General features: G+C 38.1%; 2 protein-coding genes across 5 annotated transcripts in view; one reads left to right on the top strand and one right to left on the bottom strand.

The window, feature by feature from the left end:
- Nucleotides 1–11,163, top strand: part of LOC139945935 (CAP-Gly domain-containing linker protein 3-like) — an 83,977-nt gene extending 72,814 nt beyond the window's left edge. Inside the window, exon 9 of one of the 2 annotated variants that reach the window (XM_071943460.1) lies at nt 10,875–11,163. In XM_071943460.1, the coding sequence (XP_071799561.1) occupies nt 10,875–10,893 (19 nt within the window). In that variant the 3' untranslated portion in view covers nt 10,894–11,163. Of the gene's footprint in view, nt 1–7,594; nt 7,681–10,874 lie in introns of those variants that run through there. The other variant, XM_071943459.1, reaches the window with a different exon arrangement.
- LOC139945934 (prostaglandin E2 receptor EP4 subtype-like) overlaps nt 1–17,778 on the bottom strand; it is a 54,015-nt gene that overhangs the window by 9,629 nt on the left and 26,608 nt on the right. The window lies entirely within an intron of this gene.

A 17,778-nucleotide genomic window follows, 5' to 3' on the forward strand; every position in this document is an offset into this window, starting at 1 on the left:
CTAAAAGCACACAAAGTTGTGCAAAAAGGGTGTTTTTCCTTTCTTTTTTTCTCTTGCAACCTCGATGAAATTGAGCCCAATGTTTCAGAGGTTTGTTATTTTATGCATATGTTGAGATACACCAAGTGAGAATAATGGTCATTGACAATTACCAATAGTGTACAGTGCCTTTAAGCAATACATATTTCTGTTAGGCTATATGTTGTCAGAGACGTCTGACTGCTGGTCCTGTTTTCTCACACGATTTAAGATAACATCATTTAGTGTCAAAGCCCACAAGGTGTTCACTCGCGGTCAGACTTGAACCGCTTCTTATTATTGCTACTTAAGAAAAACGCGGGAAACTTAAGACACCATGTTGTGATATCGGCAGAGAGTGGATGCTTGGTAAATAACACGTGATCTTTTGGAGATTAAGGGGGTTCTGAGGTGGTTAGATGACAGTGTATGAATCGTCATAGCTGGGGGTCAGTGGGGAATCCCCTCTTGAACCAAAACATGGTCTGTAATGTGGGGAAAGCACTTGCACGTGCGCCGATTGGGGTAAAAACAATAGCCGGGATCTTGGAGAGATTAACGGCATCCTACTGAGGGGATTAGACAATGTATGGATCGCCATGGCTATAGGGATTAGTGGGGAATCTCCCCTTGAGCCCAAAAATGGTCTTTAATGTGGAGTAAGCACGTGCACGTCTATCGCAATATGGCGTCATCAGTATTCAAATTGTTATATTATATTTTCTAGGTTATGCTTATCTTCTATGTCATGTAGATACAAGTTCTGTATACAATTCTGTGTGTAACATTGTCTTCTGAACGCTTAACCCACGAAATAATTTTGTTTGGTAACAACTTGATGACAGGGGATTACCAATGATTAGTCACAAGTCACAATTCATAATAAGGATTTCATTAACTTTGCCTGACACAATCAGAATGACATCATGCATTGTTCGGTTATCGTCCACAAGGTCGAGATGACGTAATTTCAATTTGTTACTGTGTTTAGCTGCTACGGCTATGGCTACGTCTGCTGCTATGAGGGCGTTGCTATATACGGACTTTAACGCATGCGGGGCGGTGATTTAGCCACAGCCGCATCCGTAGTCGATAGTTTGGACACATTTAAAACCGAGTACTTTATTAGCAAATAGGATATAGGTGTTTTGACATAAAGTATGTGGCAATCAAAATAAGCAGCAGCAATATATGATATAAGTGTGTGTGTGTGGGTGGGGATGGGGGATGGTTGGGGTCCTCGTATGTATTTGAATTACAGTTTTAGACTGAGTGAATTTTTTCTGGAGGATCGGTACTTCCATGAACGTTGGGTTTCGATACCTTTTGTAGATCAAGTTTTTGGCCATGACATTAATCCCTACTCACTGTGAACGAAGGTGAAGGGCGATGTTTTCCGGAGAGTGGCGTAAATACGGTATCATTTTATTATTTTATTTACCAGTACTGGTAAATACATTGTTCATGCTAAAATATTGTTTGTCTCCTGAGCCGAAAATTATTGTCGTGACATTGTTTTACTCATTAAAAAAAAAAAAATTACAGCACCTCAGCAAGTAATCTTTTAAGGGAAGCTTTCTACCACCATGTTCCTTAAAGACATTGTACGGTACGGTATTGGTAATATTGTCAAAGACCAGTCTCCTCACTTGGTGTATCTCAACATATGCATAAAATAACAAACCTGTGAAAATTTGAGCTCGACTGGTCGTCGGAGTTGTGAGATAACTATGAACAAAAAAACACCCTTGTCACACGAAGTTGTGTGCTTTCAGATGCTTGATTTAACTTGAGGTCTCGAAATCAAATTCGTGGAAAATTACTCCTTTCTTCAGAAGTAGGTCACTTCAGAGGGAGCTGTTTCTCACAATGTTTTATACCATCAACCTCTCCCCATTACTCGTTTCCAAGAAAGGTTTTATGGCAATAATTATTTTGAGTAATTACCAATAGTGTCCATTGTCTTTAAAACCGTGTATATAAGTTTAATGTAAATCTTTGGATATTGCATTTTGTGTCCTACAAAAACATCACAAACCCTCTAAGCAAGCTTTTGGATTGAAACTTACCAATGTTTTCAAAATACCAAACCACCCTTTAAATGTATGACACCAAGTTTGTGTTATACAGCAATACGGGATATAGACCCTCCAGCAACAGCGCAGCCGGTTGGTACGGACTTGACGATTGCACGAATCGATCCACAAAACAAATTGTGAATATTTATTCAGAGAGCTTTTTGACATAAGGTTGAGGTCTGCTCTTTAAAACATTGTAAAAACAATTTACGGACAACTCACTTGCGGTATATGATGTGCACATCATTCCGACAGCACGTATTGTCTGCTGACTGAGGTTCAACTTAGACATAATAATATTTATAATATTAAAACAAACACATATATTATTCATGTTTGTTTTGTTATTATAAATGGTTTATTTAATTTGTTTGTTGCATTTATAATTGAATAACATAATTATAGCAATGCAGAGCATGGGCTGAATTTAATACAGTTTAATTTGCATACAATGACAAGAAAAGATCATTTTAAACGACAGCCACTAAATGCACTGTACACCTTTTGTAATTATCAAGGACCAGTATTATCAATTGGTGTATCCCAACATATGCATACAATAACAAACCTGTAAAAATTTGGACACAATTGGTCATCGAAGTTGCGAGAGATGAAAGAAAAACACCATTGTGAACTTTTATTCAGATGCACAATAAAATACCTCAGCTGAAGTATTACCTCCTTTTCAAAAACTACGTAACTTTCAGAGGGAGCGTTTTCTCACAATATATTATACTATTAAACAGCCCTCCATTGCTCGTCACCAAGTAAACTATCGTTTATTTCATAAGTTATTATCAATAGTCCCAGTGCCTTTAAGGTACCATAATACACAAACTTCAATATTGTTTATGAATAAAATACACAATAAATTTGAACTCCTTGTTAAGAGTAAATTGCAAACAAGGACAACTCGCTAGCGGTATAACTATGATCTGCACATCATTGAGACAGCACGTGTGTCTTTCTGAGGTTCAATGGAGAGTCGAAATATATATTATAGCTCATTTATTTTATGTGTTGCATTTGAATAACAAAAATGACAATGCAGGATATGGGCTGGATTACACCAGAATTTCCATAAAAATACAAGGAAAAGGCATCCCAAACGTTAGCCCTTATTAAAGGTTCCATAAACAATATTGAATATTCAATTTCATTTTTTTTTTAGGAATACAGTACACAACAAACTTCATCCTTTTTGAAGGCAAAAAGCAAACAAATTAATATCAACCAGCAAAAATTGGAAATGTATAATTAGAGAGAGCCCATTAAGTTAATTACCAAATTTGATCACGCATGCTGCCAAAAGGTTGAATATTATCAAAGGGACCTTTTTTGTAAGCTACTGTGTGGTAAAGGGGCAGGGCGGGGATGGGTGTGTCAGGGGGGAGGGAGTTTCAAAACCTAATCAAGTTATTCAGACGCCTACAGCGTGCGGGGGAGTTGCCGGTTCCAGATCCCAAGGATTTTCTAACGATTTTTAGCTTGGAGTTTCCGCTTGGTGACTTCTTTATACAGCTAAGTGTGAACATCCAATTCGTTAAAACACAAAATGTAAAATATTTCTTTGGCCGCTGAGAGTACACCATGTTTTTAGGGTGATTTTGGTCGTGAAAAGTTCATCAACGGATCGTGTATACACAGTGTTGTTTTGTTGACATGCCCGCCCGCCGCGCCCTGCATGATCACTCGGTGTTCAAAAAAAGCAGCGTTCCGAACAACCGGACCGCGCGACTTCAATCCGGACTGATCGTTCCGGCCAAATAGAAAACATCTCGAACCCTTACCTGAGTCAGTGTAAACATATCTCTTGTCTGCTCAGCATTAATGATGAACACTTTTATTTAATTAGTTAACAACCCCGACGTCTGGAGCACAATTATCGCTGACAAATTAAACCTTTGCATCAAGACGTCTTGGTTTTGACTAACACAAGAGAAGGGGAATCAATAACGCTTAGGAGTCCATACCAGCACGTACAGCCTAAGACACCACTTCTTTTCAATTTCCTTTTTATTTGTTAGTGGCTGGGACTCTAAAATTGCCAATCAATAGTGTAGGCAAATACATGTAAAGAATGGGCCTTCGGGTAAGCATAGTGTTGTGTCAATGGAATATTGATGATTTATATTAATACTGTTGAGAGTCGTTATGTGTTATAAGGTATGGTGCACCATGAAACGATGACGTGCAGTGCGAACCAATGCAACATTTTTGTGTATGTTAACTATTTTAACTGAAAGCGTTCACCTAAAATGACCATGAATAGTTTTGGCTCAATGTGTTGTAGCCGAGTCCAACATTGTAATTTTAAATAAATACATATTTTTAAAATATCGAACGTCTAGATACGGTGGATGTATTTAAAAGGAAAAATTATCGATCAACAAAATAGGCGAAAACCTCGAGGTTTTGAAGAAAAAAATAGAAACACTTCTGTCGTTGACGGCTTGCGTCAAAGTGACCTTTGACGTCATTTGTTGGATATTGCTCGGGAATGGTAGCACTCAACATCACATGAAAGATGACCTGAAAGGGATTTTTGCTAATCTTTTTCAAAAGCACCGAAGTTTTGTTTTTTTGCAATTAAACTCTTCAAAATATAATGTGAACTTAATTTTCTGATCGATCGAAAACGTTTTAAATGGTTTTCAGAAAAAAGATCAACCTGTTTTGATGACGTTTTCGTTCAAATAGGTCTTTAAGCAGTAGGTTTTGTTCGTGGTAACCACAGAGTTTGATGATAATTTCTAAGGTTGGTTGTGGTGGAGTGTTTGATAGTGAAAACCACAGGGTGGAAATTAATTCACTATTGAAAACAAAAGTCTGTGTTATTACTGATGATAATTTAGATAGTAAAGTGAATTTAAGCAGCCGAACCCCTTTGTCAATATGTCAACAAATTTATTATTTGGTTAACTGCAAAATATCAAACTGATCTCCGATGTTTTCGACCCCTGGCACTAATTTAATTTGCCTTACATCTGTTTCTATAATTGTTGATATGCTTGAAAGCACCTGAAAGTACGAGCAGTTTAGGTCATCAGTGTTCAACCTGGATAATAATACAATGTTCAGTTTGAATTCATAAACCGTAAATAGCATTTTAGATATAATCTATTAGAAGGTTTCTACAACAGCTTGAATTAAAGCGTAATGCTTGATGAAAGTGGTGTTTATATACTTAGTTTTACATATCAGTAATGCTATACTAAAAGCCATCAACCCGATCTTCGACCAATACCGGTCGAGACTGACAAATCATCTTGTAGTAATAAATTAAAGTGGTATAAAATTAAAGCAAACAAAACTCAGTGAAAACAAGAACTCCATGTACAGTCAGTTTTAACATTTAAAAAAACACGTCACGTATTCAATTGTGCAGTGTACTGAGAACCAATCTGGATGGAACTGCTCTATACTGGTCAAGAATTCATTCAATTACCTTTATTTCCCAAGCAGAGCAAGGCAATTTTATGAATGTTTGCTTTGTGTGCGCACAGTGCGCCCGATTCATTCACCGCACTCATCGAGATACCGTGCTATCGTATGACGATAGTTACAGGTTGGAGTGTTTATCCAAACCCATGTAAACGCACGTAGTTTACAGTATCTAACTACATACCTCAGATGGGGTTTTTTTTGTACAGTCTAGGGGTTCGTGTAATAGAAAAGACAGATCAAACCATGAAGGAGACAACGCCTCTCGACTGTTATTTTTATAAATGCCACAGTACATTCAGAAAAAAAATCAATTTATAAAGAGGTTGAAATGCACAAAAACACATATTGCTTTAAGATATCTGGCAGCATAGTACTACTATACCTGTAGGTGTTATACATTTTGAACTTTGATTTAGAGAGTCATGTGTGGTGCATATGCCTTCAATATTGTTGGAATTACCTTTAGCTGCAGGAATTTACATACATAATAAATACCACAGCTTGGAAATAACATGGGTCATTTCAGCCAGAGAGAGTGCTAAATCACAAGGTATGATCAAAATGAGACGTCTGTGTTGTTCCATACTTCAATTTGGGTGGTTTTTTTTATTAGAGAATACATTTGGTAATTTTTAGAATACCTGGAAATGTTATGAAATATATTAAATATAGTACATGTTATAAAATGTTATGTTAAAACAGCACCCGGGAGCCATAGGCAGCAGACGACTCTCGCCTTATGGGTTAAACGTGCTGTAACCAAGCAACACAAAAACACACGTGAAATGTCCGCATTTTATTAGATCAATTATTGTCATGTCAATCTATATGTGAACTATGAACTCTGGTTTTTACCCGTCAGACTTCCGTGGATTTCACTGCGTCACTGGTTTATTCTATTAATCAAAGAGGCAAATATTTGTCAACAGATTTTGCTATGCGTCCTCACGAATTGATCGTGCCAGGAATGTTATGTTATGGTTCGATTTAAAGAAGTCGGTTCAGTCGAACAGAAAGTCTCAATAAATTACTGGTTTCTTTGCAGAACTGTCTTTTGACGAGACCCAATGTTGATTGCTGAATTTTGAGTAAAAGACTTTGCTTAATAATCGCTCAAATTGTCATTTGATAACTAAACGTTTCAATTAAACGTTAAAGATTGTCCTTTAACAGATAGTTCCCTTGCCTGATCGTTAGACTTGGCCATGTCACCGCTGTTTTTTTTTTTTTTGCATTGGCTGGAGTATGTTTTAAAAGATGTTAAATTTGCAATCGGGGATAAAGAATATTATTTTTGGTTTCACCCTTACACCGATGCGTGTTTAGCAATGTATATTCAGTACTGGTGTATGCTGTTGCTTAATTGCTTATGATGTTGATGTAGATGTTGATGTGGTTGCTGTTGCTGTTTTCTAGATTTTTTTTTTCAGTGAGGTGTTGATGCTGTGGTGCTGTTGCTTCTGCTCGTTTTCTATACAGTTCCCTTGGAACCCGGTTTTTCTGAACGTTGGCGTTGCTGTCCAATCAAACACCGCAAAGCAGTTTCATGTTTTCAATGTGACGTTTTTCAATAAGTAAATGAATCACATATTTTGAAGGGATCGTATTCTTGCGGTAACAGTCAGCATTCTCCTGTTTGCTCAGCCTCACCCCATTTAAAATAACGGCAAGGTGTAAGACGACGTGTAAACTCATTGGTAAAACCCAGACAGTCTTATACATGCCTAAGCCGGGGCTATTTATACACGCTATGTCGGATAAGCAGAAGTGTTTCCCCCTGCATGGATTGTCACTTAATATTATCATTCTGAGGATCAGACAATTCTTACGCTGTACGATTTTTTTTGTATTACCGAATTCGTGCACTTCAAGTACAATCAACTTGTGTTTTTCATGTCGCTGATGTATCAAAAAAAAATGGGTTCTTATTTCCCCAGAGGCGTTTTCCCAATAAGCTCACCCCCTCCGGGGAAAGAGCAGCTATGCTAAGAATCTTTCTAATGTATTGACTGGAATGTTTTTTTTTTATTTATTATCTCATTATGATACAGGCACTTGCCGGGCTCGAATTTAAACCTTTCTGCTGGATTCAATTCTAATGGAGTGAAGTCAGCATAATACTGTCTTAATTCGGAAGAGAAAATATCCCCAGTCTCTCTTCTGGAAAAATTTACATTTCTGGTTGAAGAATTTCTGACCCGGAGGGGACATAACTAGAACGGTTCTATTCTGGGAAGTCATCTTCGATGTTTTTTTAAAAAGAAATTTTCTCTGCAATGAAGAATATTTCGCCCGTGGACTTTTACGGAGGGGTATTATAGCACACCGATCGAGAATATTTATGTCCACGCTTTATTCATGTAATTATTTATTAGATACTGTGAAATGTTTGATGGCAAAAGTGCCAACTATTTTTGACACTTTATGATTGGAGATGGTCTTGTAGAAGTAGATAGGAAAGGTATAAGAGGTAGAACCCAATGACCGATAAAATGCCCGCATGGCTTTCGTAGCAACAACTACTTTATCAGATATAGAAACAGCAAAACAAAATTACTCTGAAATTTGACACATGCACATGAATTTCAACAAACGTACGCTGTATTCAAAATAGTGATGAGGGCCTAATGAGAGACTTTGGGACGCTAGGTGGCAGCAGACTTACCAGGTAAATTTCCATTGTTTACGTAGTTCTGAGCGTGCGCACATGACCGAGAACAATGGATTTTACCTGGTAAGTCTGCTGCCACCAAGCGTCCCAAAAGTCTCCCATTCCATAGAGTCGCTTAACTTAAGCACAACAAAAGTATGCTTACCTGAATAAGGTTACCAGCCAAACTACAATGTCATGTGTAGAATTGGTGATCGATATCCTGCTAATTTCTGCTAGGAAAACAATATCGTTAAGAAATGTTTTCCTGACTCTGGAAAGTACCGAGTACACAATGCTTAATTCACATCGGTTTATATACTATATTTTTAAGGCAATTTATATTCATTATCCGCAATTCAAGTATGACAGTATATTGTCTATACCATCCGCCCTGGTAATCGTTAAAAAGCAGGACAGTTCTTTTCAGAACTGAGAAGTCTCCCGAACCTCCGATTATCTACTACGCGGCAGTAGAACACAGCAAGACAGTTCTCTAAGAACAACTCTACCTGGCAAGAAGATACACACATGGTGTTACCGCAAACAAAATATACATTGATACCTCACCATGCAATGCCTCAAATCCTATATAAGTATGACAGCCATTAAACATTTCCTGTGAATCCATTATTGTCGTAATGTTATCTTCGTGACCATAATAGTGTTTGACTTTTTTACTGAACTGCAAGTGTGCATGGACGACAAGTTGACGTATTTTAGCATCCTATAAATGCATAGCATTGAGAGATGGGATTATAGAACGTCTCAACATTGTCAGAGCTTCATCCCCGGAAATGTAGGTTTTATTTCGCACTCGGATGTCCGTCAACAATGCCCCTTAAAGCATCTCACCTGCTACATGTGTTAGGAATACTTTCCCATGTAAATAACATACTTACATCTTTCTAAACTAGCCTCGCAGGCTCTTTGCAATTCACTCATGAATGACTTTTTAAATATGTAGGTTAAACATTGTTGGATCTGGGGTATCTCTTTGTTGGTTTCAGGCTGGATGTTCTTTTTGAGTCTGATTTCCGACGCTTGAGGCCTCCCTTAGCAAAACTATATTCTGAGATTTCTATTTAACCCTACCAATTAATAGGTAGGTCAGCCCTTTTCTCTCGGCGAAAATAAATTTTAGTAGCTGAAATTTGTTGCATGGAAAATAAGTAGCTGGGGCGAATGTGGTTTGACGTGGATGTTGTAAAAGGCCTTGCTTGCCACAAGGGGTAATTTTTAAACGGCAACTTAGGAGCAACTAATTGCACTGCATAGGAAGGAGCAATACTGTAGTACAGCATACATTTTCCTTACATTATCTTACCGTCCCAAGACACGTGGTTTTTTTTGTATTCTTGGAGATTGCCTGGAATTACCTGTAAATTGCTGAGTGAGTGAAAAAGGCTTTCCAACACAGAGCAGATTGTGAAGGCAACCGACTGCACTGCATTGTGAAAGGAACATGTTGGATAGACCATGTGAACCTTGTTTACAATAAGTGTGACCTTGTACATTCTTTGAGTATTCTGGCAGGCAAGATACTACACTGGTCCTATATGGGAAAGTTGACAATTTGTGTCATAATCTCCACATAAAACCAAGAGTTATGAAGTAAAAGCTGGCAAAGTTTTGAGATGTGCCCCCTTTTCATCATATCAAAAGTTTATAAGAATTAGACAGTGCAATCTCCATAAAATATAAGATTTTATGTTTTCTTCCATTGAGCTGTGTACAAATCATGCCTGCAGGAAGTCCAGGCTCTGTGTCTCTTTTGTAAACATGTGATGTCACAGGTCACAGGTCACATCGTCTATACAACATACATTTCCCGTCTATACAACATACATTCAACTGTCCCAACACAATGCGATACAATATATATTTTCCTAATACACTATCTTACTACCCCAAGACATTTTAGATATGTCTTGTTTTCTTCTTGGAGGTTGCCTAGAATTGGTTATCTGTAAATTGCTCCGATTTATTAAAAAAAAACACCCCTCCCACCACACACACAGAGCAATTTTTACTGGCAACTTTGTGGCAGCTAACTGCACTGTATGCAAAAGGAGCACTTCGGTAGTTCAAAATACATTTTCCCTTTACTATAACTGTCCCAAGACAATGCTGTGGAAGTTAGAATGTGACTTTTTGTTATTCTTGGAGATTACCCGGAATTGGTTACTTGTAAATTGCTCTGAGGGATTTGACCTTAAAGACGTTGGGCCATGACCAACCAAATTGAAAGAGTCTGACTTACTACAACAAGGTTACCTTTTTTATGTCATACATAATTATGACGTATTTTCATTTGCATAATGCTAGTTTTCATTGCTGATTTATTTTCAATACAGCCTTGCTGTGCGATTGCTCAAATTACAATGGCATATATAGTTATCGGTTGCAAACATTTTTGCCAAAGGGACTTATGCGATGATGCAAATAAACTAGTTTTTAATGGCCTGGCGTTTCTCGAAGGCTAAAATACACTTGGTGTGGATTCAACGATATAAGCACACACAATACAAGTTCCAATCCAATGATACAAAAATAATGATTTTCAAAAGAAACCTAACACTGCATTAAAACATCTTCGTTTCAGGAAAAGTTCAAAGCTATTTGTGCAGAAAGAAGGATGCATTATTTCTATTTCAATGAATTTCTTATTTTCGTTGCAGCAATTGCCTCGAGGTATAGTCTCAAGGTTTTCTTGAAAACGTGAGCAGAATTCATTGTCGGAATCGGGACATCGTGTGAAGGAGCGGAATTATTAAGAATGTAAGTTCAGTTTCTTCCTTTTTTTCTTCTTCTTTTTTGACTCAAATGCATTGGATACTTTTGTAATTACCTGTGGGTAATATATAAAACATACTGCATCTATATATAAACTTACACGTTAAAAAGAAACGGAACAGCGGAGAGTTGTTGATAGTCTGCCAAACGAGTCCGACGTCCCTCTGAAGTATTTCAGAAAGAGGCAATTTCTCACTAAATTATTTTAATCTGATGAATTCAGACCTGAAGCCTTTCTCAGGCATCTGAAAGCAAACAAATTTGTGCAACAAGGGTGTTTTCTCTTTCATTATTTTCTTGTAACTAATTGAGCCCAAAATGTTCACAGATAAGATTTTATGCACATGTTGGGATACGCCAAATAGTCTAAGATTTGACAATTACCAAAAACGTGTCCAGGGGTGGATTTCACAAAGGTAGTCCTAATTTAGGACTAGTCCTAGGCAATGCTATGAGATAGGACCAGTCCTAAGTTAGGATGAGTTACTGGTCCTAACTTAGGACCAGTCCTATCTCTTAGCATTGCCTAGGACTAGTCCTAAGTTAGGACTACCTTTGTGAAATCCACCCCTGTTCCTTAAAGCCATGTACAATCCTGGTATTATAGATAGAGTGTGAAACCCTGATTTTAATCTTGCACTAGAAATCTCTGGTTGACTGTACCCTTCAACAAATCTAAGATGTAATTTAAGACGGTTTGGCAATGCCTCAATTGACAGGCCGTACCGGAGACCATGCTTCTCAATCTATTTGGCTGGAACAAATAACACCCTTGTCCCGTCCCTCGGCTTGCCTAGATGATCTAAATACGAAAATCTGAAACGCTTGTAGGCTTCGTTTTGAAAGGGGAAGGGCACCAAGGCATTTTCCCTGTAAATTTCTACTAGCGCATTTGTAATGCACAAATGAGGCAATCGCCATCGTTGGGGCTTGTTTATATGACACGTAACTAATCAAGATCTTATATCGTTGCGCGGTACCCGCTGCCAAAACATAGGATTCGAACTGCCTCTACCGGGCAACCTCGGTAGTCTAATTGGTAAGACACTGCTCTGGAATTGCAAGGGTCGTGGGTTCGAATCCCACCCGAGTAACATGCCTGTGATATTTGTTCACATGACTCGGGAGAGTATACAGTGCTAACACACATTGGTGTATGGGACTAAAAAAGCCAAAATTAATCATCAAGATCCCTAAAATGATCTAATAGTGAAAATCTGAAAAGTACTGATGCAGACCCATATGCTTCATTTTTTTTCGAGAGGGCAAGAGCATTCACCATAAGCCTTAATTGAGGTATATGGCGGACGTGATAGGAATATACTGTTTGGTCTGGGTGCATACACACAAATTTACATGCACCAGACAGTATGAAGCATTGTAACATGAATGTGTTGTGCTTTCGTGCACTAAAAATAATGATAACTGCACTGAAGTATGTAAAATAGTCTATTGACATAACATATCAGTTTAAACCAACAAATTATTCATTTATTCATTTATTCAATCAGTATGAACAATGGAGAAATGGATGTCTCGTGCTTCATGCACTGACATCATTTACATTTTATGAAAAGTACAACAGTCCGTTGACATTACCTACCAATTTGAAACAACAGATCATTCATTTATTCATTTATTCAACCACTATGAACAAGGGAGAAATAAATGTCTCTCGCTTCATGCACTGAATATAATAAAAGCTGATGTATCATTAACATACAATGTAAAGTACAATGAAATGACAATGGTCCGTTGACATTACATACCAATTTTAACCAACAAATCATTCATGTATTCATTTATTCAACCAGTATGAATAAGTGAGAAATGGATGTCTTGTGGTTAATGCACTTAAAAACAATGACAAGAGTACTGATGTGTAGCAATCTGAACCAACAAATTATTCATTTATTCATGTATTCAACCAGTATGAACAAGGGAGAATGGATGTCCTGTGTTTCATATAAACTACTGTCCTGAAGTCGTGTGCATGCTGTGTAAAAAAAAACAATGACAATAGTCCGTTGACATTGCATATAGCAATTTGAACCAACAAATTGTTCATTTATGCAAATTATATTCGCACTATAAACCTTATGGTGAATGGAAGGAAACTGCCAAATAAAATCTATGTTCATCTTTTATAACCTCATATCTGCCAAGTGAACAAGGGTTTGGGGATTATTGATTTGAACGTTTAATTTAGTATTTTGGTCACGTAGCAGTGAGATTCCCATGGGACACGTGTCCATCTTCAGAGACAATGGTTTACAAATCCCAGACTTAGTCGGACTATATTCTATAAATCTGTTTTTCACTTGACTTTTGCGTCCATATGGAAAAGTCCTTTAAAGACACTGGACACTATTGGTAATTGTCAAAGACCAGTCTTCTCACTTGCTGTATCTCAACATGTGCATAAAATAACAAACCTGTGAAAATTTGAGCTCAATCGGTCATGGAAGTTGCAAGATAATAATGAAAGAAAAAACACCCTTGTCACGCGAAGTTGTGTGCTTTCGGATGGTTGGTTTCGAGACCTCAAATTCTAAATCTGAGGTCTCGAAATCAAATTCGTGGAAATTTACTTCTTTCTCGAAAACTACTCCACTTCAGAGGGAGCCGTTTCTCACAATGTTTTATACTATCAACCTCTCCCCATTACTCGTTACCAAGTAAGATTTTATGCTAATAATTATTTTGCTTAATTACCAATAGTGTCCACTGCCTTTAATAAGGCAAAGCGAAGCAACTTTGTGTATCACTGCACGTGGTTACAATATGGGTTTTTTGACACACGAAAATTTTGGTTCAATGTATAATGTTTAAGCTTGGAAGAAGGAGTAAAATCATGGCCCGATTTTATAGAGAAGCTTAAGCAAAGAAAGTAGCTAAGCACAACAACATTATGCTTACCAGAACAAGGTTACCAGCCAAAATACCATGTAACATGTCCAATGTGACCGGTTTCCTGCAAATTTCGGCTTCAGAAAATGTTTAAGGTGACCCTCTCACAGCCGGGTTGTAATGTGAGACGTTAATCTGGAGGTTGCGGGTTCAAATCCCGCTCTAGTCAATTGTTATGTGTTCAACTCAAAAGTAAGAATACAGCTGAGACGATGTAAAACAATACACCACTAATGGATTGCATATACACCAGTGTTTCAATCAACATTCAAGGGAACCACTAATTAAAATCATTATACAGCACTCCTGTAATCAAGCCCCACACTAGCCTCGAGTTACAATGTTTGCCGCAGTCATACAGATAAGGTGATAGATAGATGAGACAGGTGGTAGTTACTAGTTGAACATTGTATGTAATCAAGCCCCAGACAAGCCCGAGTTGGACACTGTTGGACGTTGTCATAAAGATCTTATCTAGAGGTGTGATAGATAGATGAGACAGGTGGTAGTTACTAGTTGAACATTGTATGTAGTCAAGCCCCAGACAAGCCCCGAGTTACACTGTTGGACGCTGTCATAAAGATCTTATCTATGAGATGTGGTAGATAGATGAGACAGGTGGTAGTTACTAGTTGAACATTGTGCCTATCTTATAAACAGATGGTAAATGTCATGACAGTAAAGTTTATACAATGTAGTTCGATGTTGAACATTCACATAGGTTTGTACAGTAGATGTCAACGTTGCATTTTTTTTATATTGGACATTGGACAATCATGCTGGACGCAGCCTTAAAAGGTGATAGATAGATGAGACAGGAGGTAGTTACTAGTTGAACATTGTGCCTATCTTATAATAAGATGGACAATAGTCATGACAGTAATCTATTCGGGACATTCAACATTCGCATATTTTTGTACAGTGATTGTCAAGGTTTCTTTTTTTAGATATTGTACATTTGACATTTAGTTTCATGTCCACTACCAATACAATGTACAAACATTGAACTTATAACATCAAATATCGAATTAACTTTACTGTCATTTACTCTTGTGTAAAACAAATTGTTAAATAATTAAAATCAAAATATATGAATGTTTCAAGACTTCTCAATTGATCAATAAACTCCATTTTCCCGAAGCTCAAAATTATGCAAAAGCATTTTTTTGAAATCCATATAAATTGCACTAAAGGACCGTAACAGTTCTGAGCAGACGATAATGGTAAAGTAATTACTTATTCAAGACACACCGTTGGCATCTCTGCTATAGACTAATGACTCCGTCCAGACATGACCAGATACACCATGAAATAGCGCCGACTAAATATTAATATCGCGCTTTAAGGGATGAAATAACAATGATATCGCTCGCTAACATGGCGTCCTCTTTAAGCGTATTTAATTATCCCGCCCCATGATTCATTGTACGAAACAATGACACGTTTGGCACGGAACGGTGAAGGAGACGACTGTTTCATGCATGAAGTATGACATAACAGCGGGTGGAAACAGTTGCCAGAAAATAATTTTTCTTTTTCACTTTTCTTCAATTCACTTTCGCTGCATTTGTATTTTCCCTTGACTTGCAACAATGTTCGTATATGTTCAAAACAGAATGGCACACGTAACTGTATACTCTCTGCGGATCAGAAATACCAGGGCCCAATTTCATAGAGCTGCTAAGCACAAAAATTTGCTTTGCATGAAATTTCTTCCTTGATAAAAAAAACAGGATTACCAACCAAATTTCCTATTGTTGCATATTGCTTGTTACTGGCAAGTATGGTATCTAGGTTAATAGTCTGGCAGCTTATGACCATATTTGAGATGGATGTGGACGTTCCGGACAAAAGCACCACATTTTGTCCACGTGTTCCTTAATACCTAAGCTTTGCATTTTTGATAGGAACCACCTCACCAAGACGTATTATGGCGGCCATCTTGGATTTTCAAAATGGCCGCCATTTAAAAACCTGTTTTTGCCAATATCTCACCTCCCGAGTCACCTAGGATCGAATTATGGTGTCTAGATATACATTTTCATGGTCAAGGAATACATCTTCACCACTTAGAAAAGCAGCAGTGCTTTATTTCCTTTGTATGGCGGCCATCTTGGATTTTTAAGATGGTCACCATATGAAAAACCCATATTTGCCGGTATCTCGCCTCCAAAGTCACATAGAATCACAAATAGTGTGTCCAAATATATATTACCATGGTCAATGGATCCAACTGTACCACTCAGAAGAGCAGCAGTGCCTTCTTTCTTTTACATAGCGGCCATCTTGGGTTTTCAAGATGGCCGCCATATGAAGAAAACACATATTTTATCAATAACTCACCTTCAAAATCACCTATAACCACTATTATGGTGACCAAATATACATTATCGTGGTCAACGAATCTAACTGTACCACTCAGAGCAGCAGTGCCTTCTTTGTTTTGGATGGCGGCCATCTTGGGTTTTCAAGATTAACGTCATGTGAAGAAAACCCATATTTGTTTTCAATATCGCACCTAAATTACTTATAATCACAATTACAATTATGGTTAACAAAATAATGTACATTTTCATGGTCAAGGAATCCAACTGTACCATTTAGAAGAGCAGTGCTTTCTTTCTTTTATGTAGTGGCCATCTTGGGCTTTCAAGATGGCCGTCATAAGAAGACAAAAACGTATTTGCCAATATATCACCTTTAAGTCACTTAGAGTCACAATAATGGCTTCTTATATATATTGTTATGGTCAAGGAGTGCAACTGTACCACTTGGAGAAGCAGGCCATCGATCACTTTCGATCTTGCTGCCAAGTATAAACCCATTCAATATCTCACCTCCTTCGTTCGTTGATCTGGATCACAAATTTGCTATTTGACAACTTGGGTCATACCCCACCTAGTACAACTGCAAAAGGTTAAATTTCATAGCACACTGGAATCTGCATGTTTCAAATTACTTGAGAGAACAGCAAAATGAAATGAAACTGGCTGTGTCTTAAACGAAAAATCACCAGTTGTCAGACAACTCTACCCTTGTGCCAGCTGTGGCTGTTAAAGACACTGGACACCATTGGTAATTGTCAAAGACCAGTATTCTCTCTTCCCAGCAACCATGTATGGCTGGCCCAGATCTGGTCCAGACGTGGCAGGTGATTTGATGGCATTGTCTTGGCCAGATAATAGTAAATCTGGGCCAGGTCTGACCACACAAGGTTGGATGATGTTAGAACTTGGCCAGGTTTGGCCTCAGCAGGTTAGATGATGTCTGATCTGGGCCAGGTCTGGCCACATCAGGTCAGATGATGTCTGATTTTGGCAAGGTCTGGCAACATAGGTTAGATGATGCTAGATCTGGGCTAAGTCTGGCCACACCAGGTATGATGTTAGATCTGAGCTAGGTCTGGCAACACAAGGTGAGATGTTGTTAGATCTGAGCCAGGTCTGGCTACACCAGGTGAGCATCTAGTGCGCATTCTTGATTGGCTGTCGAGAGTCCATGCCTCGGCTCCTTACAGAAGTACAGACTCAACTGTGGCAACTGTTGATGTCACCGTTGAGACCTCACTCGCCTCATGCCATGAAGTGCCTTCCATGCCAAGACTCTCCTCACTCTTAAACTACTTATTGTACAGTATGATACGTCTAGTGACCTTAAACATGTAAATGAAACAAAAGAGGGGTTGAGCCAGAAGAGAGGCAATGGAGATCCCCAAATTGTAAGTTGTTGCAGCATGCAACACGAGTTGCCTAAAAGATTGGAGTGACAGCAGAGTGAAAAAAACCCACACATTCCAGTGACTAAGGATGGACTCTCGTTCGAAATATTGGCTGGAGTTCTTCAAGGCGACACGCTGGCTCCATTTTTATTTATCATTGC

This window comes from Asterias amurensis, chromosome 13 (genome assembly GCF_032118995.1).
Source record: "Asterias amurensis chromosome 13, ASM3211899v1".
In the NCBI taxonomy this organism is placed as follows: Eukaryota; Metazoa; Echinodermata; class Asteroidea; order Forcipulatida; family Asteriidae; genus Asterias; species Asterias amurensis.